Here is a 27,944-nt window from a genome sequence, read left to right as displayed (position 1 = left end):
CCCTGTGCTGAGGACCCCAGAGCTGGAGGCAGCGCTCCAGGTGGGGTCTCACCAGAGCGGAGCAGAGGGGCAGAATCCCCTCCCTCGACCCGCTGGCCACGCTGCTCTGGATGCAGCCCAGGCTACGGCTGGCTTTCTGGGCTGCGAGCGCACGTTGCCGGCTCACGCCCAGCTCTTCGCCGGGCAGCACGCCGGACCCCTCGGCGGGAACGCGCCCCGCCGCTGCCAGGCGGCAGCAACGGCCCTTTAAGGAGGCGGCGCCCGGCGGCGGGCGGCCGCGGCCCATCGGGGCGGCGGCGGCGCGACGTGTCGCTGCGATGGCCGCCGCTGCCGGCCGGGCCCGCGCACCGAGGCGTTCGCGGCGGGGCGTGCGGTGACAGATGTATTTGAAGAGGCCGGCGGGCGGCCTCGCCTTCTGCCTCTTCTACCTGGCGTCCTGCTTCACCAACAAGGTGAGGGCGGGCGCGGAGCCTCCCCAGTCTCGGAGGGGCCGGGGCCGGGGCCGGGCGAGGCGGAGGGAAAGGCGGGGGCGCTGGGCAGTTGATCCGCTGTGGCAGGAGCCGCGCCTGAGAGGGCGAGGTAAGTGCGGAGGGACCCAGGAGAAGGAGAAAGGAGGAGGAGGAGGAGGGACGGTGCCCTCCGCTTGCCTTGCCCTGCTGAGGGAGAGCCGCCGGGTCAGCCCCACCCGGAGGAGGGCTACCCCACGAGTGACACACACCCACACCCACCCCCACCCCCCACCCCGCGTTTCAGCCCGAAGGCCCACCGCCGCCCTCCTCCAGCGTGCCCTGGAAATTGAGAATACAGCGGTCTCGTTTTAGTCAGTGCGTGACATCTTTACCTTTCCGCGACATGACGCGTTTCAGTACTGACAGATTGAGGAGAGTAAAGGGCTGACATTACGTTATCCAAGTGAATGAAATGTGAGTTATAGAGGCAGAAATTATGCTGCTTTGAAAGCATCGGTGATGCTGAATATATTTCATTATTGGGTACCTAGCAACCACCGAATGCACAGTCATTCCCAAAAGAAGATCTGTTAACTGGAACAGTAACACCAAGTATCCAAGGGAAAAATGTGAAATATTCAAAGTGTTATAGCAGTAGTGAAACAAACATTAACTCCCAGTTGTTAACTTTGACAGTTTAATTAACCTGCAAATTGAGGACAAGAAGTCTGTGCAACTTCATCACCTGTTGGTATTGCTGAAATGCCTAAGCAGAAGTAGGCTGAAGATGGCTAAGTTGTGAATAAAATTCTATAGTTTAAACGTAGTTTGAAGTAGTTTTTTCCACTCTGGGAAGAAGAGATAGAGTAATCGCTCCTTGCTGCCCTATTTATCAGGGAGTGTGTCTGTGTTTCTGGTGCAGGTTTCTGAAAGAAAAGATGCTTTTGAAGCAATCAGGGTATGGATATCCTGGGGGGGAGTGTTAGAGGAAGGCAGCATTTCAGAGGTGAAAATTAAATCTCTTCTCAGCATTGGCCACTGGTTTCTGTTCCAAGGTACGCTTGCCTTTAAGGATGACCACAAGTAGACTGAAGTCCAGATGTGAAGCAAAGTTCATAGGGAGAGAGAATATACTTGATTTGACGCACTGCTAGGAGCAGTGATTAATAAAACAGAAAGGGGCTAGAAGAGCTGCCAGATTGCATTATGCATTGCGAAAGGTTCTTGGCTTAACTATACTTGAGCAGAAGTTGGAAGGACTTTGACATAGGGTCTCCATTTTCAAACCTGAATGTAGGTTTTAGTGTAATAAAGTTAAAAATAACCAGAATATAGACCTTCCAGTTGTTGCAGGTGGTATGTAAATGCAAGTGGGGGTATGGACATGTGCAGGTAAATCATCCTGATTTAAAACCTGTGTGGCTGTTCTGATAAGTGTATGTGTAACATGACCCGTTGTGAATCAACAAGCCTTGTCTCTGTATATTGATGCCAGCTTCTTAGCGACACCCCCCCACACCTAAAAACTGGTCCTTGCAAAGTGCTCAGCACATTTTCCTCTCTCTGTTGAAAGCTTTCAGCTTCTCCTTTTGCTATTGACAGCTTCTGCTGGCTCCTGGAAGGAATGGCAGATACCTTTCCTTTCCTCTGAGGGAGCTTCAGTCATACTTCTCCTTTGCAGAAATAGTGTTTATAGACTTCATTATGGGAAGCTGTTAGATCCCGATATATGTATCGAAAGGCATATGTATTTCTGCCTCATATTTGCATATATATACATATATAGTGGGAAAAGACACTAGCATCCATACGTGCAGACACTGACAAAGCATGCTAAAGCAATGATGCAGGTGCTTTGCTTTTTTACCCCGTACGTTACATCTCCAAAGGGCTTTATGGACTGCTCAATATTTTACACATAACGGTGTATAAACAGAACATTAGGTCTCTAAGATGGATTAACCAGAAGACAATTATGTTAAGATTATTGGTCTTGGTTGTGCCAAAGGTTGCCCCTGGGGTATGATATGATTTTAATTGACAAGTGCTTGTGTCTTTTTGTTCCTGTTAATCCTTTTCCCACTCAGTGTGATGCATGTAGTGTGCTCAGAAAGTGAAAGAGCAATTCAGAAGGCGGCCTTCTCTCCATCGTTCACTGTGTCCGCTCCATACTTCATGTACTTCAGTGTCTGCTACCTTCCACAGTGACTGGGACAGCATTCTGGTGTGGGAAGAGAAATTACCAAAGTTTTTTTTCTTTTTATTTTTCTTCATTTTGGTAGAAACTTTTTGTGTTTTGTTGCTCTTGTGATGGTTTGTTAATGTTGTAGGCTGTAGGTGTTTGATGTCCATTAATTTGGTATTTGTTTTCCAGTATGTCCTGTCTGTCCTGAAATTTACCTACCCTACCCTTTTTCAAGGGTAAGTACCGTTTTAAGAATACAGTTGTTTGAAAAATGACTTTAATCAGTAAACGTCTTGCTATTCCGTGCTGAAGCTAACTTTAGTACCTCTTGTCATTACTGGCTTTTGCTTTCTAGAGAACATACTTCATGAAGCCTTAGTAAAGCATTCATTAATGTGTCTTGGTTAGTTTTCAATTATCATGGTGGTGATGTAATTAAGATATATAGACTCCATAATTTCTCATTTTTCTGAAAGTCTTACACTTCAGCATAGAAAAGTAGCAATTATAGTACAGCCTGTCTTCTTTGGAAATGGCAGTCATGGATAATGTGCCATTGTGGTGTATTCTTTCACTATGCTAGTGAAAACCAACCTTAAACCCATCTTTAGGCATACACAAAATACCATGTTGCTTATTTTCATGCTTAGCCTTTGTTGTAACTGCATCACAAATCACTATCATATCTTAATGATTGTAATGAGAAATCTAATGTTTTGTCAAGTGTCCATATATACCATCAGAGCTGTTAATAATTTGAGAGACATTTAGTGAAAATCTGGCCTCTTTGAGTTAAGACTTCCCGCATTTGTTCTTTTGAGATAAAGGTAAAACCTGCACACACTGGATGTCTTTAATTCCTCTACTGCTGCTTAGCATGGCTTATATTCTTGCCTGACTTGCAGCCCCAGGATTGTGACCAACTCTAGGAATAATTGCCTTGGGAATCTCCATTTTCTTTGAGCATACTTGGTTCTATTAAATATGCAACACACACACAGACCGTCTCTTGGACAAGGCTTTTATCGTATGGGGAAAGGGTTTTGGGTAATGTATGTAAAATACAAGAGTGGTAAATCAACAGTAAAAAAGTGTATTTCAACGGCAGGCAACTGCCTTATGGTATCTGTGTTACCACAGTTATTTCCTTTTTCTATAATTTGGAAATGCATCTCAGCATCTTAATATTTTTCCATAAGTTCTGGATTTTAAAAGTGACCTTTCCTTGAAAATTATTAAGTGTCTCGGATGCACTTTCATTCAGAGGTATGACAGATGAGCAAAGGAGGAAAAGAATGTTATTCTCAGTTCATGCTGTTATTGTTCGTTGTCATTGTTTTTTGTTTCCTATATAATCTAAGACTATATTGCATAGTGCTAAGCATCTGGAACTGTTAGTAACTTCAACTTCTGTCCTTAAAACCTGAGACAAGAGGAAATTCTTCTTAATAAAGTTGATGGGAATTCATCACTGGCTTGGAATAGAGCACAGTCAAGCCTGCAGCAAATATCAGGGATACCTGGCTTTTAAGCTCTTCCATGCTCCTCATCTAAAAAAGATTAAGTGAGCTGTGGTAGTAGCATTGAGTATTCGTCATACCCATGTGGACAATGAGCTCGGTCTTCTCTGACACTGTCCAACTGTATGTAATACTGCATAGAGTGAATGTTTATTTGCATATGTGTGAGAGATTTTAAATAATTCCTTAAATGCATTGCAATGAATGGGAATAATAAATAAAACCACTTCTATACCTGTTACAGATGTTAATGGGATTTAACACTGTAATACAGTATCTCTGAACTATGCTAGATGTTCAAGGATTTTCACCCAAGAAACATGAAACACTTCTCTGAAAACCACTAGCTTAAGGAATGAAGAAGCTAATAACTTTTTTAAAGCCTAAAAAAAAAAAAAAAAATCAGTGTGCATCTCTACTAATTTTAAGTTACCTGCAAGCATTTCTAAGGCCTTACATACTATTTCCATAATAGACTGAGGAACACCTTTATGGTAAGATAAGTTATTAGATAGATACATCAATGCAGAATGTATGTAATTTTTATATACCTTTTTAATGAGAAAACCACAGTATTGTGCTTTATATGAAAGGTTATCTGGTTGTAAAGGTGTTTTCTTTAGAGGGTCTGAATCAGAGCCTCATGCAGCATAATGATGTTATTGTTGCTGACACTTCACTTTGCGCTTGCTACACAAAATGTAGCAGGGGGGGAGACAGTCTGAATTCGAGGGAGTTTGTCATCTGAGCCTAACATGAATAACCATGGGAAGTCATAGAGCTCAAGTTTGAAACTACTAGGACTACATACGTTATCCTAAGGGCTTATTACTTCAGCTGAAGCGAGTCTTTGAATCCTGAAATCATGTTTATTTGTTCTAACAATAACAGCTTATATATGAAAAGATACTCATCTCTTGTCACAAACCCTGCCTCACTTGCATCTTCAGATCATCATGGCTGTAACATCACTATTATTATTGTAAACCTTGTGTGGGAAGAGATGATAAAATGGGGATTCTGTAATGTGACTGAGGCAATTGTGGTAGATGGTAATTTACAAAACATTTGAAACAAGAGGTGGAAGAACCAGAGTACTAGAAAGTTTGGAGGAAATGAAGGCCGTCAAAAATGAAAGATTTGAAGAGGAATAGTGGCATCCCTGGAAACCTAGGGAAATGGTAGATAACTAAAGTCATGGGTGTGCTGTGAGAAATTCTGTGGATTCTAAGGCCATGGTCCACATGGTTAAAAAGGACAAACAATTCAGAGATGCTGTTTTGTTTCTATTTCAGGTGGCAGACATTAGTTGGTGGACTTCTGCTTCATGTCTCCTGGAAGCTGGGCTGGGTAGAGATAAATTTGTGTTCAAGGTACTGTGGGGTTTTCAGTATTTGCTAAATACTTATTTTCTGTAGCTGGGTTATGGCATAGTTAAGTTGGTTGTGGAAGTAACTAACTTGTGAAAATATAAGTGTTGGGGCGGGGGGGTGGTGGTGTTTGTATGTGTTCTGCTCCACAGGTGGGGGAGAGATCTTGTGTTTTAGTCTAATGAATGTTTAATGACACGGACTTCAACTGATTACTAATATAAAGTGGATTCAATTTAACCTTGGTAAGACAATCAAAAAAGCATAGCCTCTAGTGAAAACTATAAGGATAATTTATCCAACCATCTGACCACATCTCTTCCCTGGATTATTTCATAGTGTTACAAGAGAAACCTTGGTAATGTTAGTTAAGAGCACTGACATACCCTTCCCCAAAACCTCAGTGCAGTGAAGTCCACAAATGTGATCTGCCTTTTTCTCTAAGAAGTGTGTCCCATAAATGAGAATCATCCACCCTTGTCTAACTGTAGCATTTATAACTACACAGCAAGAGCAGCCATTGCAGTACAGGATTGGTATAATAATCGGACTCCAAATTAAAAGGTACTTTGTAGACAAAGGTCATCTGCTTGAACTGAGTGTGACGGCAACTCAGAAGAGTCATCCAGCATACTGTGCTGTGCTCAGGTGGATCCATTCTGTGCTATGGAATGTAGCATATCTTTTATTTTGCAAAATGTTATAATTTAGAAGATGTGTGCCCACAGTAATTGTTGAACCTCCATCTCTGGAGGTATTCAGAACCTTACTGGACAATGACCTGAGTAATGTGACTTGACTCTGAAGCTGGGGAGGATTGGACTAGGTGATTGCCAGAGTTCCCTTCTACTGTAACTTTTTTCAGTGATTCTGTATTAGCAAGTGACAGCTGATGAATTTTCTGTTTAGGATTCCAACAGTTGACTTGCTAAACTGAATCTCCTAATTTGGAATGAAATCCTGCATGTATGTCAGAAGAACCAGGCTAAGTTCTATTTTAATGTCCATGCAAGTGACTACATCACCACTGAAACTTAAGTCAAGTTGTAAATGGAAACAGAATTTAACTTCCTGTCTTTTATCTGCAGTGTAGATAAAATGAAGATATTAGTTTAAAAGCTGTCAATGATATTGGTAAAGGCAGGATTAGGGTCCAAACCTTCCTTTAGGGGCAGTTACTGATATTATTATCAAATGTATATTGTTTATGCAGATTTTGTCTTCACAGATGAATCTAAAGGACAAAGGAATACAGCCATCAGTAATGTCCTTTTTAGTTCAACTTTTCGTCACTAGATGATTACTTTTGCTTTAAATCATGAAATTAAGGAAGTTGAATCTTTTTTTTTCCAGCCTGGAAAAGATATTTTCGTTTTTTCAAAACTTCGACGACATGAAAAAAATTAGTGAACAAGAACCATTTTCTGTTGTTGAAGAGGATGTTTTTATCTGAAAAAAGTTTTGGTGAAAAATTAGTTCGTGTTTTGACTTCAGGCCACTAGATGTCAGCACACGATAGGAAAAGTGATTATATCTTCAGAAACCTCTGTACTAGTTTAGCTAAAACAAAATGCCTTTTCTAGAATAGACCTAATGAAATTACCAGAATTAATTTACATGTTTTGGCTATAATTCAACCAACCACCTAAGTATGAGTTTAAATCTGTCTTTCTTCAGAAGAATTAGGCACATACTTTAATGCTTTGCTGAGCTGGACTTGTAGCATGTATCTCCTATATTAAAAAACAACCAACCAATCAACCACCAAACACCCCCCCAGCCCAACCAACCAACCAACTCCCCGACAAACAAACATAATGTCTCAAAGCTTCTGTCTACCACTTCCTCTCAAGCTCTTTCCCCCTCCAAAGGTGAAGTCATTTCCCCCTCTCTTACAGAATATTGGTCTCTGAATCTATCTGGGCTTGTGTGTAGGATACTTAAGAATACCACATCCAGTCCCCAGTCTTGTCATGCTTCAAATAATAAACTGCTACTCATTTGTTTGTTTATTTCCACAAAGTTTCAGTTTTTCTGTCATGTGGACTGATCTTATGTGCTTTCTGAGCCAGTTCAGGTTATCCCAAAGTGTCTCAGCAAAATAATTTTATTACATAGAGATCATCACCCTTTGTCTAAAGTCAGGAATGCTAGCTCCACAATGAAGACCAAATAAAAATGTATTTTTTATACTAGTTGGTCTTAGATTTTTGGGGATATCCTACTTTTCATCTGCTTCCCCCCAGTATTCCCAGCTGTAAGGGACTCTGTCACCACCATCGTTGCTTCTAAAGGGTGAATGGTGACTGTTTGCAAAATCCGTATCCAAAGCAAGGGCCCTGTGGAGTGCAGAGGAATATGTGTAGCACCTGCATAATGCTTCCAGTGCTGTGATCTGCCACCCAGCTTCTGCCTAACCTCTGTAGGCACATAAGTCCTCTGTTCTAGTTGGCATTTCTTGTAGTGCTGAATTTTCCCCGCAGCTAAGCAGCAGCTCAGAGCCTTGCTTAAACCAAAGCTCCAAAGTGTGGTTTAGGGGAAGCTACCCATTGACTTGAGAGGGCTTTGGAACTAGCCCTACAACCACAAGCTCATCAGTTCTTTTATGTCACTGAGCTTTCCTAGTTTGCATGTATATCACTGTATTGCCAGCATAAGAAGCTACTAATTGGTACAAGACAGATTGTTGGTGCTGACACATTACATCAAATATCCATGCATTCTTTTTCAGTCCTGAAATACCCACGTGGCAGCATAAAATTCTACCCTTACATCATGGAAAAAGCATCTGAAGTCCTTTTCCATTGTACTTCACAGTATTGTATTGGAGGTGAAGATATATTTGGGATTCCTAGAATTTAGTGGTGGGGAACATGAAAGAGTGTTATGTTCTAAATGAAAATTCAGTTTCCATCATGTGTTCCTTTGATCTTTCCAGCCCTCCTTTCTTTTATTTCCTCCCCCTTTCTTCCATTTGTGGCAGTTCCAATAGGGTGGGGGTATTTTTGTTGGTGTCTGATGTGAACTTGTTGGTAATGAGGTATGACAGTTTTAGATCCTGGTCTTGGTAAAATTCCAGTTGAAGTCAATAACCTTAAAAGGAACAGCGTTTTTATAAAAAATGGTGGTGACTACCCCCAAAACCCAGAGCAAATATTTATGCCGGTGAAAAGATCTAAAGATTTTTCTATTTTTGTTACCCTGGGTTTTTGATCAAGTATCTTAGGAAATTATGTATTAAAAAAAAAAGAAACATGATGTTTAGGGTTTTTTCCTTGTCTGTGTTTACATGAATCTTTAAGCATGTTTTATCTTCGTTCAGACTGTTCTGATTTCATCGTTCAGAGGTCTGTTTTTCTTGTGTTCCATGAAATATGGTAGTGTAGTGGTACCTATCATTATCTTTTAACTGTTACATACTAGTTGGAAGTGTAATCCAAATTAATGAACTACAAGCAGTTTGGTTTCATTTTGAGAACCAGCATTATTCACTGACATTTTCTTGAATTTAGTTCAAAGCTTGGGAAGAGTGAATGGGGGTAGCAGTGTCTTCAGTCCTGGGAAGCCTTTGGATCAGGCCTTTAGATCACTGCTACTCCTTTCTTCCCTTGCTTAAAATCTTATGTTATTGTCTCTGAAATTTACCACCTACCGATCCCTTTTTCCCCTTCAGTACCAAGATCAAAAAGGAAAAGTGTGGATTCTGAAGCCCCTTCTCAGAATTGAAACCTGACCCTACTGCAATAACCATAGCTAAAAAAATATCAGATCAATCTGTGGTGATTTCATTTCTCCATTAGTTGTCAAACTGCCTCTAGGAGTTTGGCTTAGTCAAAGGAATATCATTAGGAAATCTCAAGAGACAGGCTCCCACAGAGACAATCTGATCTTTAGGAAGAATCTCTTTGTAAATCTGGCTGAGAAATGAATGCGTGGGTGGGCAAGTGTATTTGTACATAGTGAAAATGTGTGCTGTCTGTGCAAGTACACCATTTTATGCCTTTATTTGTCAGTTTTTCTTCCTTTTACAGTGCATCAAGGAAATTAGTTGAAATTTCTCTCCCTTAAAACCAATAGGAGTAATTGCTATGAAACAAACAATTTTGCAGGGAGAGGAGCCAGAGAAAGAGTAAAAGAAAGAAAATATATCTGCAGATATCTCCTATCTGGGATCAGATGATGTGATTAATTTCTGTCTCAGATTTCTTTACTACGTGGAAGGAATACTGAACAATGAATTTAATATGCGCACCTTTGAAATATATGTACATATATACATGTTATTGTATTCCTTGCAGGCAACTGTTGCTGCCTGTATGTAAACAGAATGTGGTGAAGTAATGGGGTTTTAATTGTTTTCACAGGTCTGAAATCCTGTCATGGCTTCCTGCTTCAGTACTGTTTGTTGGCATTATTTATGCTGGCTCTAGGGCACTGTCTAGATTGGTAAGAAACACACAAGTAGAAGTCAGTTCTTTATTACCTCTGCTTTATGAACAAAGAACGTTCCCTTCATACAAGGTGTTTAATGCTGTTCCTGGGTTGGGGGACAAAGAAGGGAGGAGGGGTTTAAATAATACATACATTGTTAATGGTGCTAGAGCAGCAGTCCAATCCTATGAAGTATAGAGCAGTATCAAAAAGCACTTCTGTGACAGTCCAAAGCACTCAGCATCCCTCCAGAGTACTCAGTGTTTTGCAGGACAGATCTTCAGTGACCCGAGTTGTGCAAGTAGGGAAGAAGCTGAAGAAGATACTAGCTGTAACTTTGCAAAAGGGGGAATGGGGCTGTGGAATCTGTGGGAAATCCTTCCAGGAAAATGGTGAAGACCATTTGAGTGAGAGGCTTTTGATGCTTTACAGGATTTGAAAAAATAAATTGGAAGTTGGAAAGAGATTATGGGAGTGGTTAGATTAATCAGTTTTATCATCCATTTGAATCACAGTAACCTACCAAGTGTTTAGAGGATATCAAATCTGCTTTCCTTGAAGTTGAATGCTTTTTACTTAAATGATACGGTTGTGTTTTTTTTTTTTTTAAAAAAAAAAAAAAAAAGGAGTGACATGAATTTTAAAAAAACAGCAATGACTTACTGCTGTTATGCAGTCTGCAAGGCCAGATTCTGCCCTAGTTCCCTCTGCATTTTGTCAGTGCATCTTAATCTAATTCCAGAGCCAGCTCGCTCCTTCCAGCTCCTAAACCCCAAGAAGGATCAAAAGGGAATTTTTGACAAGATTCTGCTTGTAGTGATCCCTTGAACATCCCAGTGGAGAGGTAGGGCAGAAGAGGACAGAAGGTCTCTGTTCTCACAAACAAGGCTGGGGGCCTCATCTTGGACCCAAGTGACCTTTGCAAAGCAGATGCCTGTGCTCAGAAGCCCCATGCCTCCAGATTAGCTCTGTCTCAGGGTGATTGCATTTACTTCCTCTTGGTTCTTTGTCAAAGCAAGTTCTGTTGGGCTTCCCTGGTGTAAACTGAGCAAAGATCCCTAAGGAGAGGCCTGTCTGGAAACAGCAATAAAGCCTTGGCAGCAGCATGTTTTCTGCCTGCTTACCTGGACTAGGTATGAAAGACATCCTCTTTGCTATTTCTTCTTACTTCCTAGTCATCCTGTAAGTTACCTTGTTTCCCTCCTGTCCCTGCTCTGGTCATTCAAGAAAGAGATGCACTGGAGTGGTAGAGGGGCTGTGAATGGTTTTGATTTGTATCCCAAACCTTTCTTAAGGAGCATCTCCCATTTCTGAATGGCTTTTTGTTGTATTTGAATGGGGAGTTAGAGGCCTAATTCTGTGGCCATTTTAGGAGGAAAGACAAAAGGACAAGTAGTTAGGCCATAGTTGCTGTGTAATGCCTTGTACTGGGGCTAAATTCAATCCTACATAGAAGCTTTACTTACAATAACTTTGTGTACAACAATTTTATGACACAGTGAGAAGGAAAGTGGACTCTTCCAAACTCGCGCCTGAATTGGCTTACCTCAGCAGTGTATTTGAATTAAGTGGGTTTATTCCTAAAGCAGAAATTACATGCGCTTTTTTGATCAAAGCCAGGGAGACCCACTTTCAAACACTTCTGTATACTGGCAGGGCTACAATCTTAATATCTGTTTGTGCCTCACCCTAGAGGTGCTGGCAGTCTCCCCTGCCCAGGAGTTCAGGGCTGGAACTGGAGGAGGACTGCTTAGTTCTGGACTGTGATACATTAACAGAAGTATGCAGAGCTGCGAGGGGAGGTTTGTACAGAGTCTATTCACCCTGCCTGCCCAAGCAGTAAACCTTTCTTTTCGTAAGCATTAAGCCCACTCACAAATTTAAGAAATACATCAAAGACAATAGACATATGGAGAAGGTTAACTGGGCTAGGCAAACTGGAGCCATTGTTGGCTCCAAAACACATTTGGAAGAGCCAAAAGCAGGCGGGAGGAAAGAAAAACCCAATAAATTGGCTTCACAAAAGGAAGAATGTAAATTCTGCTGTCAACTTTCCTTGTGTATAGTTATTTCTTGTATTTCTTATTACTGTGTCAAGCTCAGGATACTTATGTTAGATACTTACGGTTTTATGTTCTCAGTTGTCCAGGAACAGGGTTGAGAATTGGTTTTCAGAATTGGTGAAGCTGAGACTGACAACTTCATGCCAGTTGTGTTTGTGTGATTTTCATTCCTTGCTAATTTAGAGGTGTTAAAAGTTATCTTGGTGTAACTGTTGTGTTTATGGATCCACCCAAGTTGTCATTATGACTTAAAATGTTTAATTAGCGATGCTTATCCAGCTTTATGGGAATGAAAAGAAAAATCCAGAAAATACAGATTTCTGTATACAAAGTAAAATTTAAGAGATATTTGCTGCTTATATCACCTGACATTTAAAAGGCATGGACATCACTGAGAAATTAACTCATTCTCTACTCATGTGATTTAAATACTATACACAAGTGGGGAAATACTGCTTCCTAAAACTGCCTTAGTCTTTAGATTATCTTAATCGGAGCAGAGAGTTGCTTCTGTTTCAGCTGTCTTAGAGACCATGGATCTGATTTGGAGGAATTACTATGAACCACTAATTCTGGTTGGGTTTGCCTGGGGCAATGGGTGTTTGATTCATTATTGTTATCATTGGGGTTTGTTTTTTAATGATTTCATGTTGGGATGGTGTCCAGATACCTCAGTGGGTATAATTTCAACATCACTTGTGTATGAACTTCTACATTTCTACCCTAATTTTGGGCAGCTCTTCCTAACAGTAACTGAAAGCAATCACCTAAAATCATTTTGCCTATAATGCTGTTGCTAGGAGTCACACTGTATTCTTAGTACCAGTAGACAGAGATGGGAAAACTAATGAGAACTGTTTACTATGGAGGCTGCAGATATTTGAAGAGAAAGGCAAAACTAGAGGCAGAAACCTGGAGTAAATCTCACTGAGGTAGCTGTGTACAAACAAACTGACTGTGCACTCAAAATTGGGAGAAGAAGCAAGCAGAGTCTACAATTAAAGATGCCTGTGCTATGTAATAGTGACTGGAATGGGTCTAAGTCCCTTTTAGGAGATGTGGCATGGGTTTATGCTTAAAAAACAAAACAGAACCACAAACGTGGGACAGCTGTCCCCAAGATGAGTGCCCCTTCCTATGTATGTCATTGTTTGAGGTTGATTTGGGCATTTTTGTTCTCTCCCAATGGCAGCCAATCCCGGTGTTCCTCACTGTTCACAACGCAGCAGAAGTTATAACCTGTGGGTTCCAGAAGTTTGTGCAGAAAGAGGTAATCAATATGTTATTGATACATTCAAGGTACCTCCTGCCCTATAATTGCCCTATAACAAGACACCTAATTTCTTTTAATATGGGCATTAGTGCCATGTGCTTTTTTAGTCTTGCTGTGATAGCTAGTCATTAATGAGACCCAGAGAGAGCTTTGCTGTTGACAAGTACCTATATTGATGTTTTCTTTTGCTCTTTTCCCCTTTAGTTGATGAAACACTGCAAATGTGTATCGACAGTCTTATCTGCATTTTTAAGAGTGGCTTGGTCCTGCTTGTTTTTTCCTTCTGAAAATTAATATCGCTTCTCTCTCACTCCCCACGTAAGAATCTCAATGTTTGAGCTGAGAGCGAGGAGGACTGGGTCCTTATATCTAACCAGTATAATATATCTAGTATTTGATGTATTGTATGATTATAGACAGATCACATCTCCACATGAAATGCAGGAAAAAGTGCATTTTTTTATTTGTTTTGAATGCTCGAGAATCTGTCCCAAGACCTGTTAAAGTCAGGAGAGTAATTCCTGCTCCCTTTAGTAAGAGCTGGGTTTGTTTCTCACAAACTGCATTGGGGATCCTTCTTTTTAGGCTATGAAATGCTTTTCTAATTGACCAGAGAGCTGCTGTGTGAGGTAACACTGGGAAATCATTCATCACAAAGTCGTTTCTACAGTGGCCCCTGGCTTGCTGTCAAGGGATCTTCCATTCACTACCTCTGTTGTGTATATAGAAGACAAATAAATGGCCCATGTTTGCTACTCCTAAAAAAACTGAAGAGGTCACTGAGATTATGCCTGTGAGACATAGCAGTGTGTACCATGGCATGTTCCTGTGGTATTGTCCTCTGATCAGTGTCCCTGTCAAAGTGTTTCATATTTTCCTTCTAGCTCACATTTAGGTCTCCTCTCTTTGAAAACAAAAGCACTATGGACAAGGATAATGCAAACGCAGGTCTTGCTGGAAGGCTTCAGGAGAATAATTTTGGACCAAAGGATTGGGAAACGCTCATGAGTTTACACCAAGACTGTTTTGGCTGGGGTAGTACCTAATTAATTAAGAATACTTAATATAGTTTTGGTATAGTTCAAGTTAAGTTTGAGGACCAGGTATAGAGTTCGTGTCTGGTTTTAGGTCTACCTGCTGGCGAGTAATCTGAAAATAAAAATCAAGTTGAAGTAGGCTAATCTGTGGTCCTGGTTCTTTTTTTCAAATTAAATTTGCTAACCAGTGCTCAAACATAATGGGCTCTTTAATGTTGCTCACTGGATTTTTAATGTGTTTGGTGCAGTAAGATCGGCTGTCATTACTTTCCTGTTTTTGGAAGGGGAAAGCACTATTTCACCATTTTTATTTCTAAATTTAAATGTTTTTAATCATTCTTTTTTTACAGCAGACCTCTCATCTGAAAGTCTGTAGGTAAGCTTTTAAAACTGCTCAGATTCAGATTCAGACTTGTTTTGGCTCCAGCTTCTGTATTTGGTTCAGATAATGGCACACCAAAACAATGAAGAATGTAAGGCACATTCCCGTGGGCGGTGAGCCTAAATTGCAACATAGGAGTAATTAAATATTTTTAAAATGTATTTTCTTTTATTTTTTTTAACAGTTGCTTAAATAGATACATTTTTTCCTCTGCATAAAAATAAAAAAGCCAGAAGGCCAGTCTTCTGAATAACAAAGCAGTGCTTGTAAGTATGTTTTTGGAAAGGAGATAGAAATCAGGTTTGAAGTTCCAGTGGTTAATCTTAAACAGTAAGAGAAAGATAATTAATGTGATAGAAAATAGCTAAAAATGCCTTTCCTAAGAAAGAAAAGGTGAGTGATATCCAGTTCTGCTAGAATCATTCATATTAAGCTACACAACCTACCAACCCTCGTTGGCCCTAGTTGTTTAGGCTTCAAAAAGGAGATAGAAGGGGGCAAACAGAAGTCAGCCAGTCATGTGTTAAAAGTTTCATTCTTCCCCACCATCGCCTTGAAGAACACATATTTGCTGTCTTCTACATTCTGTAATCTTTTAGCTGTACTTAGAGAGGGTAATGTTGGGTTATTATTTAGTGTACTTAGAGACACCATTTTCCTAAGTTCTTCCTGTTTTTTTCTATTATCTGACTTACTGTGGCCTTGTTTTCACCACTGAATTATTGTCAAGGATACCAGGTTTTTTATCATCTTTATTCTGTCTTTTCCTATGCCCCTAGAGAGCGAGAAAGTCAGCTGCAAAAGCAAATGTTTGCTATTATTAATAGTGACAGAAATTCTGTCCACAGAAATTCCACATCAGTGTATTCAGTGTAGCCTGTAGAAATACTGACTCAGCCACAGGTTAAGAATTTATTTAGTCCAAGCCAGTGGACTAGGGGGGGACTTGTGCTGTCCTTAATCCATTTCTAGTGTAATACCACTCACTCCCACTTTGCTGTGTGTTCTGGAGTTACACCATAACTTTTAATGGAGTCACCTTTGCTGGAATTGTTGTAATAGGCAATTCACCTTAATGAAAGGACTTTTTGGTAGCCATTCAAAGCCAGAAATTGATTGATTTTGGCTTTCTGAAGCAGCCTAGGGAAGCCAGATGGCAAGTGAAGAATAATATTCCCTACCAAAAAACTTGTTTTCATCACTGCTGAGATATTTTGCACTGCTTCTCCTCTCATACAACTTCGCTGTGTATGACTTACAAAGAATGTATGATGTAAAACTTAATTTTGGTGGCAGAAATTACTTTTAAAATATGGAATAAAAATTAAACAAATGAAATGTCAGTGTAAAATTGAGTGGAATTGCCTATACTTTGCTGAGAGTACAAATCCAGCTTACGAGCTTTTGGTCTTGTTTGGTTCTTTTCTCTTCTCCACAGCGTGCTGTTCCTCCTGGTAGCAGCAGTGTGCCTTCCTTTATGTGACACACAGGTGAGCTCTGCTTTGTAAAGCAGCTCTAGTTAGACCTTGATGTTTGACATCTTGTTGACATATGAGGGATGCAGCTTTTACTTGTAAGCTAGGGTGGGATTCCTGTGAAGGAATTGTAAATGCTGCCTGTTGCTGTGTTGTAGTCTTACTGGCTTTAATGCATGTGCATCATGGTAAAACCTCTGAGCAGTGCGGACATACAGCTCTTTGGTGAAGGTGGTGGCTGGAGAAACCACGGTTTAACTCCTTACAGGGCTTAGAGCAAATCACTTAGGTTTGAATTAACTGCATGTACTTTCAGGAAGTTCCTAAATTAGCTTTGTAATCACTTGACACACTTTCTGTTGCTACTGGAGAAAGGAGGTACCTCAAGAAAGTGCTCAGTCCAGCAAAGATCTATTCCTTGGAGGTGCTTTTCTCTTTTGGAGACTTAGGAAGGCCTCTTCCTTGTTTTAGATACTTTAGGTAATATCTGAAGTCAGGTGGGATGAATCTGTGAACTTGTCTGGATGCGTCTGATTAAATGTAGCCGTCAGAAGTGTTCCACCTGTGCTAGCTCCCTTGATAGTCCATGGTGCAGAGCAGGAACTTGTGGTGTATAATTCACCTCCCCTGAAAGCAGACATCTAAAATATGCCAGGTGAATTCCTCTCAAAAGTGTTTTATTTTTCCCCATTGATTGTGAAGAGAGCCTACCTTGCTCAGACACAGATGTCTGTTTAAAGCACTCTTTTGGATACTCTGTGGTTAGTTGGAGCCTTGGGGAGAGAGACTGCTTAGCTGCTGCTGGGGCTGAGAGGGGAAAGGAGACAAGACAAAAACCATAGTGATGTTCCTCTGATCCTCATGATCAGTCAGCCCCTTCCTGACTGCCAGTACAAGACTAAACAGACTGGGGTCCATATGCTCAGATTGTTTTAAATGGTGTACATATCTGAAAGAAATAGAGCTATTCTCGCCAAGACTAGCTGAGAGCCTGAGTAGCTGGCATATGCCAGGTCTCTAAGTGGGACAGGAAAAACTTCGGTCTTCCTAGTCTTCTTCAGCTGTCTTCTCTTTCTTTGTAGCATAGCTCCCACTGGCTGTACTTGCTTTGTGAAGCTAACTTCAGGGGAATAGTGATATATATGTTTACATGAACATGCTTTTATTTATGTAGATGTTCTTTATTGCAGTTTGATCCAAATGGTTATTTATGGGCTCTAATTCACTTGATCTGTGTTGGTAAGTAATTTTCTTTTGGAAGAAAATTAGGAAGAGTAAATGTGTTGGAGAAATCAGCTTTATTATGAAGTTACTGGTATTTAAGGTTCTTGATTTAAGAAACACTTAGAATGAAGAAGGTCAGTAAATATAAGAAAGTGCATTCCTTTTATAGCTTTTACATTTAAAACTACAACAGAATATACTAGATATTGCAGTCAGTTAACAGTGGATGAGAAAATGGACATACAATTTTAATTGACACTAAGCTTTTCTGGGAGTTTCTGATGGTTGCCTACTAAGAGACACTTCTTTCTGAGGGGAGAAGAAACATAAAAAAACCCAAGCAATAACTTGTAGTTGGAGCTTTATTGCACACACTGATTTTATTTAAAAACTGACAAAAAATATTATATTCTAAAATATCATGGAATATGCTCCCAGAGGAATGATGTAGAAATGGTGGGGTTTTTAATGCAGTCATATGCATTTTTAAAAAATTTTAACCATGAGTTGCATAATATGTCAGGTTTTCTTTTGTCTTTTTCAGACTAAACATTGATTTGGATAAATGGTAACTCTTTCCTGAAAAGCTAGAAACAGTTAGACCCAGAAAATCTGAAGAAAACAAGAGTAGTAATTTTTAACTAGGAGATTTGTGTCTTTTGGAGCGTTAGGCTAGATAATAAGGGACTTTTATTTGGTTCTTAGCTGTCCTATAGACTTAGTGACTCATTCATGTGTTAAGTCTTGTCGGCAAATTAGCATGATTCCTTCTTTATTTTGTCTATTCATACTGTAAAATTTTCAGGGCAGAGGTAATGTGTTTATATGCATTTGTGTCTAGGGAGGTCTAGAGATCACATTCTAAAATGTTGTTAACATACAAATAAGAAATAGTATAATTATTTTTTTTCCTTTGGGAAATGTTGTATGGTAAACATTTGCTCATTTAGATAAAACAAAAAGCTAAGGATTTTTCACTTCAAATACTTGTTTGCTGTAATGAGTGATGTTATTGCTTTCTCAAAGCCAAGAGATCTCATTTGTAAAGCAGTGCTAGGCCATGGAGGTGGAAAACTGTTTAGAGAGTCTTCAGGAGGCCTCTTCTGTGTGCTTGAAACATGTAGGAAGTGCCAACATAATGTTTATGCTCAAAATATAGCTCCTTTCCATTTCTCTTGTTTTTCAGAGAAAGTTGTTGATACAAACGGTTGAGATTTTTTTTGTGTAATTAGATTTCTTATCAGCTGACACAGAATAAAGATGCTGTAAGAAAGGACAAACAGATGAAGTAACATAACACAGGGTTATTCAAGACAGAGCATTAGAGAAAGGACATGTGTTCTACCCTTCAGCTTGTCTAATGGAGGCAGAATCGAGGACTCCTATTACATAGTGTTCTACTGGATTTGCTTTTCATGTTCTGTTTTTCTTTGTGAATCAAAAAAAACCAACCCAAAGCCTTGAAGAAAGGGTCTGAAAAAATACAGCCTGAAGCTGTATTGTTCCTCCCTTGAGTGCTTAAAGCTTTTCCCAGAATAGAAATGGGAGCTAACCAAGAGGTGGGTAGGTCAAGAATGTAAAGAACCTGGATGCCATAGAGCTGAGAGAACTCTAAACAGGAAAGGTGGTTCATAGCCAACAGCTGTAGGGGTCTACATAGATGAACACATCATAGAAGTTACCCAGAAAATGCGGTGGGCTGAAGAACCCATTCTGAGATGCTTTTCTTTACGTATTTACACACACATGTACACACACACACACACACACTCACACATACTCCTTTGCAGCTAGCCGTGAGCTAGTTGTCTCTTTTACAGAAGGAGTAGCAGAAACAAATAGCATGACAGTACTCTGAGATGATAACACTTTTGAAAACCATTAATTTGAAGTGATACGTTCATTTTACTCATGGTTTAGATGTCCTTTGTGCCATGTTGCTAAACTGTAATTCAGAGGGGTTCCACGTCTGCTGGTACCATGGCGAAACAAGCCATTGTTTGTCAGAATGATTGCATGTTATGGCAATGACACATGTCGTTTCAATTACAGGGGCTTACAAAGTATTTCACAAGTTATGGAAAACTAGCTCTTTAAGGTAATGTGTTTTCATATTCTTTTAAAAAGAAAGAGATTGCTATCAAAGAGGGTTAGAGACACTTCTGCATAGCAGTCAGGTAAACTGTAGGGATCTCTACATTATCAGCATGAGCTGGGCCACTCTTGCTTAATCGTTAATGACTTTTCTTGCAAGAGAAGCCTTATTTATTGTTGATAACAATAGCATGTGGTTATTGATAGTTATACTGCTAACTCAAACACTGAATTAGTTTTAAACAGTGTATTATCAAAGGGTGATGACTCAGTCCTGGAAAAAGAACCCCTAATTACTGGCATAGGCATTAAGAGGAAATGTTAGTTTGTGTTAGTCTTGAAAGCTGCATGGTTTGAATCTGTCAGTATCTCCCTTTGCGACACAGTCTCAGAAGTGTTTAGCAGCTGGTGACTTGCTACAGGACTGGAATGGCTGAGTACCTTAAAAACCTTGAAACCTTCCGCTAATCCCATGTGCATGTTAGAACTTCAGCCAGACAATAGTTGTTTTGAAAGCAGGTGGCTTACATGTTCACAGAGTCTATAATCTGCAGTTGTCTGTAAGGATGGAGGTGGATATGTTGCCACTGCATACTATGTATATGTACATAATACATGCGTGTATAGAATATGGATATGGTCATTTATTTCAAAACCATTTTCCATCTCTGTTTAAAGGGTCTAAATTTTAGTCAGTCTCACTTTTATCTTCACTTTAAATGAGACTCCCACTGACATAGTAACAACAGAAATAATGTGTAAATTAATATGCTGATTAATGTATTGATAATATTGTAATATTAATAGATTGTGGTTCAAATGTATATAATTATAATATAATGTTAGTATTACCTAATAATAGCATTGTGTCACGTATTATATAATACTAATATTATGTAATATTACAGTATTATAATACTTAATATACTGATCTTTTATACCAAATGAACTGCATTACTAAAAGAAGACCTTTTTTTCTTTCCCTCCTCTCTCAGTGATCTGGACCAACAGTACATCAACTATGTATTCAGGTAAAATGAATAAGCCTTTGATACAACATAGCTGGCTTTATGTGGTATATTTTTTCATTTTCAACCATGGCTTGTTTAGGAAACCCATAGCTACCACTACTTAAATGTATTTATTTAGCAGGACTTTCACTGGAAGAACAGTGCTAAGCTGAATGGCTTAGCAGCTGAATTTTTTGGGCTCTGGTTATAGGTGGACATGCCAATACACACCTGGGGAGGTAACGAGGTGTTAATTATGAATATTTTAATCACTGTATGCACAAGTGATATATCATTTCCAGAAATAATATTTACAGAGTAACTCCCTGCCAATGCCCTACTTCAGAAAATAAAAGTTGTACAAAATTGCCAGAAGGGGAGGTAGTGATTACAAAAGTACAATGCGCAAAGCATGTGAGCAGTAACTGATTAGTGGGATTGAGTAATTGAGACCTTCAGTTCTTTTTCTGATTTGGAGATATAAAAGTGGGTTGTTATTTTGTAGTTAGTGAAAGAGCCCAATCACTGATGAGACTCCCTTGTGGTTTTTTTATTATTAAAAAAACCCAACAACCCCCCAAACCAGTCCTTTCCTTAAAGAGCTATATAAGCCAGAACATTTGGTATGCATGGCTTCTGCTAGATTAGATACTGTACTAGATCCTCCTCTATCCATAATCACATCTTGTATATGTTGACCTCTTTTCTTGGAATGGTAGCTAAAGTTGTATGGGAAGACTATGGAGTACAGATGCTAAGTTCTAAGAAAGGATGGTCAAAAGGAATGAAAGGGAGCAGAAGTTAGAAAAAGCATAACAAAAGTGAAGTTGTGTTTGTCCATTTGGTTAGAGGGATGTGTGCTCTGGTCTGACCACATTAAGATACTTGATAGGAACACATCAGGGACTCCAGTGTAGGACAGTTACTTCACTTCAATTCCCATTTATCTTGTGAGCATCATCAACATGATAATACTGTGTATCTCTTTCTATCTTAGTTCAATCAAATCTCCTGTTTCCATAAATAAGTAATGCAGGGCTCTGATTTTGCATTTGTATGATTCCAGTGTCTATTTATCAGGGTCCCATGCATTGACAATATCTGAATATCAGTTTGCTTGAAGTTGGCTCTTGTTTAAGCCAATTGTTTTCCAACTACGATGAAGTGCAAAGCAAATCAATTTTACTCAAAGAAGGTAGTTGTGTTTATTGAAACTGTTTTGAAGAATTAGTCATGGAACTTGCAGATAGGCTGCTGAGTGCAGAAATAACCCATGAAGTCTTGAATGAGCTGTAGCTATTTGTCTGTGTTGAAGGGAGAGTCATGAAACAAGCTGTAAAATCAATTGATTTTTCATTTGGCACCTGCCTGACTATGGCTCTCAGTTGTAATGTTAATTGAAAACTAATCTGGGCCTGAACGTTTAAATTCAGATTTTGGATGAAGGTCTTAATTTTGCAGTTTTGATTGAAAAGTCAGAGCTGGGTTCCTGCTCTGTTAGTTGATGGTATCCTTTGAAGTCTATGAAGTTGTGTCCAGCAGAGAGCAGGAATTCCACATTACATGGAAACTATGATTATTGATTAGAGGCTTTTGAAAGGGAGAAACTTTTGCTAAGGAACTGTGAGGTGCACTGGTATGTATTTTAAAACTTTCTTTAAAAAAACAACACCAAACCAAAACAACGATGGAATTGTGCAAATTGGAAGATGGGTTTTTTTAGCATCTGCTTAAAGGCAAAAATGTGTTATAAAAGCTTGCACAGATTTTCACCGTTAAGGGGCTGAAAGGTCAGTGTAGCTTGTGAGATGATGGTGCAAAACAATTGCTGGAAAACAGGTGGCTTAGAGGAGGTAGAAGACTGGATGCATATTTGTTTGGCTTGGGTCTGTGGATATCTGTATGTCTATGTATCTATATATGTATGTATGTATTTTTATGTGTTAGAGAAGCTCGCAGTCCATAGCATTTGGACCTCAACTTGTCTAGGGAAAACAAACAGTACCATGGACAATGGGATAAGTGACATCTGAGGTTTTTTTAGATTTTTGCTTTGTCATGGTGTTTGAAAGGGTGTGAAATTTGGCAGAAGCTCTCTGCTTGTTTGAGACCTCCATGATGTGCTACTGCTGTGAAGGTCCTCCAGTGTCTAATGGGGCTGAAATCTTTCTGCTGCAGAAGGCAGTGGCAGGGTTTGTCTCTTTGTGAGACCTCTGCACATGTAGTTATCTTGGAGATGACTGCCACTTCCTGAGTTTGTTTGAAGCTGGTCAGCGTGTTTGAGAGCTACGTAGAGCTATGTATGTATGTGTACACACAGCTTTATTGCACAAGCTTAATTTCTGTAGAAAACAGTCAAAAGTATTTTTAAATCGCACTAAGTAGAGGGCATTTTACTCTGAACATTCTCTGAACGAGTGCTAACTCTTCATGGGCAGTTCTGGGTCAGAATTATTGTAAACGTGCTTATCTCTGACAGAGGGTGCCCAGAACTATATTTTGTGATTTAGCAGGCCTTTAGGTATATGCTGCTTCCTCTACTTGAGGCTTCTTGAGGACTGTTTCAGCCATGACAGGATCCCAGTTCCATCTCCAGAACAGGACAATCTAATGTGTACCAGTGATCTTGTCTGTAGAAAATTATTCTATAATTTATGAAGCAACTGGCTAGTGTGGTATCAGTGCAACTTTATCTTCTTTGCACTATTATCAGTAGGCCTTTATAGCTCCTTATTGCTAACCTAGATCAGACAGCTGACATGCAGCTCTGTGAGGAAAAGAAAGCAGCTGTGTGGGCACAGCCAGATAGTGTGTAGAATCGTAGGATCATTTAGGTTGGAAAAGACCCTTAAGATCATTGCATCCAGCCACAAACCTAACACTACCAAGCCCACCACTGAACCATCTGCCTAAGCACCACGTGACTAAACCACTTCCCTGGGCAGCCTGTTCCAGCGCTTTATAACCCTTTTGGTGAAGTAATTTTTCCTAATATGTAGGAAAATATAGGAAAGTGTATAGGTTTGTTACAACAGAGGCTGTTCAAAGCGTTTCTGTATGGTACGAAAGCACAGTTGTACTCTGAGTGTAGAGACTGTCTGGACAGAGCAGATTAAAAGTTCTGCCCCAAGCTACTGGATGTTAGAATGTACCAATATGTTAGATTAAAAGTATATATATTCAGATTAAAAAGAAATATTTACTGTTATTGGCTCTGTTGGATACTTCCAGAGGTGTGACTGAAATTAGCAAAGTCTCCTAACATATGCTGTCCCTACATGCCATGCGCTGTTTCTTGTTTTAAAATCTGGAACAGTTTGGGAGGGGAGAACATCTTAAACAAATGTACATGAACGGGAACTTTCCAGAACCAAACAGATCTGAAGAAATATTTGCTGATGTTGAAAGTGTGGCGTTATTCTCACTTCATCACTTACAGCATGATTATTCAATGGCTTTTTAAAAGGGACCCAGATAAGGAACAACTGTAGGAGGGAAAGTAGAGTTGTGCTGTGCAGAGAAGGGAGGGGTGATGTTGCTTCTCAGTGCCCAACCCCATCCTGTTCATCCATCTCCCTTGCATATAAGCATGTGGGGCAGGGAGGGGGAGGAAGAGAAGGGGGGAAATGTACTTCCAAGAACCTCCCTCTAATCCTCCAGTCTTCTTCCCACCACCTTTTTTTACTGCAGTATTGTATTTCCCTGCACTCTGACTTCTGCATTAGTGTTCTACTTCTTAGTGGTTTTTCCAGTAATCTTGCATTTTCTTTTATTCCTTTCCAGTCCCCCACTTTTTACCAAGGAGGGAGCCAGATTTCTACCCCCTAGCTAGCTGGCAAGGGGTAGTGTGAGGGAGGTAGTAGTAATGTCTACCTGGCATGTTGAGGGATACATAACATGTCTTAGAAGTGGGTTGCGGGTCATCTTAGGCTTTCTCCTATGTTGAGGCAGGTCAAGATATGTTACTTCTTGTGGAGAACCTGGAAGAAAGTTTCAGTACATCGCAGTGTCTGTAACTGTCTGATATTCATTCACAAAGGCATGCCAGATAGCCTAGCAGTCACTAGTGAGGAGAAAACAAAGATTTGTAGCGGGAGAGTTTCAAATGGTGAATAAATGTCACTGACAACAGTGTGAGGTAAAGGCTCTACTCTATGCAGCTAAACTACATGTGGCTTCTGGAATAGCTGCTAATCTGTCACTTTTGTGAATTAAAAAAGCTGCAGTAGATTTTCTGCAATAAGGAAAGGGCAGCTTTGCAGGCATAAATTGCTGTTCTTGCTGACGAAACCTCTTTTTAGCCAGAAGGAAGACCACGGGTGACCTAGGCCTCAGTATTGAGTACAGAGATAAAAAAGAGGAGCAGAGAAATCCGGCACAGGGATTTTGTTTTTCCTGCAGCCTCATGTCCGGGCTGTCCTGCTGGAAACCTCTGAATCCCTAATGTGGTTTTACAACATCATTGTGTCTTTCTACTGATGTTCTGTTCTGAGCAGAGTTACAGTACAGCTTTAATGCCATCTAACCCATTTGCCTTAACCTGCCCCGCACTTCACAAAGAAGGTTTTGTTTTCCTCCTATGTTTTCTTTGGATCGAGGCCTGGGATGTCTGGTAGGGTTATCAGTTCCTCTTGGTTGCAGAAGGAAGTTTCTCTCTGAGTATTTCCCAATCTCACTGGGTTTTTTTTGTTTAAAAATTAATAATGCAAAAAGCAAAAGTGGAGAAACATGACTTAGTCATAATTCTCATCACTGTTGATACAGTTTCACTTGCCCTGCCAGTCTCCTGTTTTCTATGTTATTCAGTCAAAAGCAATAGGCCTTTGCTTCCTTTTCTCTCTTTACCAGGAAACTGAGGAATTGGGCCTGTTTATTGTGAATTCCTCTTGGCATCCCATGTGGGGAGGAGTGGGGGGAATTGCTTACTGTAAGTGATCTGCTTTGCCTTGTTTAATATCTTTGTGACAAGCTATTTTAAAAACATATATAAATATTGACAACGTGAACATACTGTACATGCTGATGCCTTTCAAAGACTTTGTATAAGACATTAAGCCTAAAACACCTGCCTGCCTGTCACTTGTGAACTGTTTCCTCCTTCAGCCTGTTGTCTTCCACGGCTGATTTCAGCGTCAAGCTTCCCCCCAGGGCTTCCCTGGCCATGGGATTTCCATGTTCTTTGCAGTTTCCTTTGCTACTGGCATTTCTGCGAATGACACTGGGATTCACCAAAGCATGCCAAGGGCAGGCCACCAGTGCAGTAGCCTGGTCACATAGAGAACTGGGACCAGCTGAGAGCAAGCAGGCTTGGAAACGGTAGCTGTGTTAGTGCTGGAAAAGGGAGTTGGCCTGCTGTAAGTACCACGCTGATGATACTGTACTGCTCCAGGTACTAGAGGTAGCTCATTTACAGCAAGTTCGGTTTTCTAGCCATCACCGTGTGTGTTGGGAACCACTTCCAGCTCTTTCTCTGCCTTAACTTTTCATTGTGCAGGCTTCCATTCCTCAGCTGGCTGGATTGGCACTTTACTGCCATTACTGGGCTTAGCGAACTGTAAGAATCACTGGTAATTAGCTAGGGAAAATTGCCTAGCTTTAGCATTCATAACATTAATGTCTTTTTACCTTTGTAAGTGCAGTGCTTGCTGCTTATGAAGCAGCAACCTCTCCGGATGCTCTTTTCTCCTTCTCCATCTTGTCCTTTGTGATTGTCGTAGAGGTATGTTGCTGGTAATTGGAGGAAGCTCTAGCTCTGCTTTGGAAATGTGCATGCTTCTCCCGTCTTAAAGCATGCCAGAATATGTTTCTGTAGCCTTCTAACCTTGGAAACAACATGGAATGAAAAAAATTGGAAAAAAAATCAGAAATTTACCAGAAGAATCAGTAGCACTGAAAAAGGCTCTGTACAGCCTATACTGCAAACTCAGAGGATGAAGTCTTTGTAGGACCTCGGAAGTCTTAAGTGATACTCCAGATAAAGAACTGGTCACAGCTGATTTTTCACTGGTATCTTTCTGAAAAGTGTGCATCATTTGGGCTGGTGCTTGGTTTTATTTTCAGGGGTTTTTTTTAAACTTGTTTCATTGCAGCATTTGTCCTTTCTCTAACTGACAGTTTGGGCATGAATATGCAGTACCTGCACAATCACATGCATAAGACTGTGTTTGACTCTTATATGCAATATATGCACATCCCTATAAAGCGGACATCGGTACGCACACAGCTGAAATTAATCCTTGGACAGAAAGACACTCAAGTCTAGACACAAGTACAGTTCTCTGTAGATTCTGTCTCCGTGGTGTCATCAGCTGGCTGAACAACAGGTCTGTTGAAAAGGACTTGGGGGTAACAGTGAATGCTGAAATCTATATGAGACAGTAGTGCATGCTCATAGCAAATTAAGGCAAACTATGTATTGGGTTATGTTAGAAGGAATGTGGCTATCAGATCGAGAGAAGTTATTATGAGCATTGCTGAGGCTGCAGCTGGAATATTCAGTTTTGGCCCTCCCCGTTCAAGAAAGATACTGAGGAATCGAAGATCTAGCAGGGGGCTACTGACATTGGTAAGGGCTTAGAGCACATGGTGTACTGCAAGGAGAGTTTGAAGGAGCTACTCTTGTTGAGAGTGGCAAAGTGGAGACCAAGGCATAACCTAACAACTGCCTACACCTTCTTGAAAGGGAGTTGGAAAGCTGACAGAGCCAAACTCTTCTAAGGAGTGGCAGATGGTATAAAATGGAACAACAACCATAAATTGCAGCTTTGGTGGTTTGAAGATGGGACATCAGGAAAAACTTCTTCAATAGGGTGGCGCTGGGACAAGTTATCTAGCGAGCTATGGAATCTCCATGCTGGGAGGTTTTTGAGACCTGGCTTTTTGAGACAGAACCACAGAGGACATGATCAAATATTGGTGATAGTCCTGCTTCAGGTGAGAGCTTGTATTAGGTGACCCCAGAAATTCCTTCCCAACCAACTTTTTTTTTTTTTTTTTTAACTGATACTTGTGCCTCAGTTATTGTACTTAACTGGAATAAGTTTCAGCATGAAAAAAACAAACACAAAGCTGTCAATTTATGATGTTCAGGCCATGTCATAAATTCTGTAGTATACAATTAATTTTTTTTTTTATTTTTTAGTGTGGTGCTGTTGGCCTCTGCATCCCATCCAGCAGGTAAAGTGGATTGAGTTGTTCCTTTATTAGGTTTCCATATTGCCTTTCCTTTCCATGCATGTTTTTAGAGGCCAAACCCTGCACGATTTTAGCCCTGGAATTCAACAGGAATATGACCAACAGTATGATCTCCTGTAGGAAGAGGAGAGGAGGGTATATAACACTGTGTAATTTCCATGATATTTACTAATACCTTTCTTAGCTGCCCTTTGCAAAGAAGCAGCATGGGACAGACAACAAAGATCAGCTTTTGAG

General features: G+C 40.2%; 1 protein-coding gene across 4 annotated transcripts in view; it reads left to right on the top strand.

Annotated features, from left to right (window-relative positions):
- Nucleotides 1-295: 295 nt before the first annotated feature.
- TMEM241 (transmembrane protein 241) overlaps nt 296-27,944 on the top strand; it is a 93,172-nt gene continuing 65,523 nt past the window's right edge. For 2 of the 4 annotated variants that reach the window (XM_049829379.1, XM_049829398.1), the window contains exons 1-11: nt 296-452; nt 2,824-2,870; nt 5,450-5,527; nt 9,889-9,970; nt 13,211-13,288; nt 14,682-14,704; nt 16,149-16,200; nt 17,376-17,424; nt 19,462-19,507; nt 20,499-20,534; nt 27,655-27,689. In XM_049829379.1, coding sequence (XP_049685336.1) covers nt 381-452; nt 2,824-2,870; nt 5,450-5,527; nt 9,889-9,970; nt 13,211-13,288; nt 14,682-14,704; nt 16,149-16,200; nt 17,376-17,424; nt 19,462-19,507; nt 20,499-20,534; nt 27,655-27,689 — 598 coding nt within the window. In that variant the 5' untranslated portion in view covers nt 296-380. Of the gene's footprint in view, nt 453-2,823; nt 2,871-5,449; nt 5,528-9,888; nt 9,971-13,210; nt 13,289-14,678; nt 14,705-16,148; nt 16,201-17,375; nt 17,425-19,461; nt 19,508-20,498; nt 20,535-27,654; nt 27,690-27,944 lie in introns of all 4 variants that reach the window. The other 2 variants (XM_049829370.1, XM_049829389.1) reach the window with 1 other exon arrangement.

This window comes from Accipiter gentilis, chromosome 2, assembly GCF_929443795.1.
Source record: "Accipiter gentilis chromosome 2, bAccGen1.1, whole genome shotgun sequence".
Taxonomy (NCBI): Eukaryota; Metazoa; Chordata; class Aves; order Accipitriformes; family Accipitridae; genus Astur; species Astur gentilis.
Note: the sequence above shows the minus strand (reverse complement) of the source record. Positions and strands in the feature narration are given on the sequence as shown.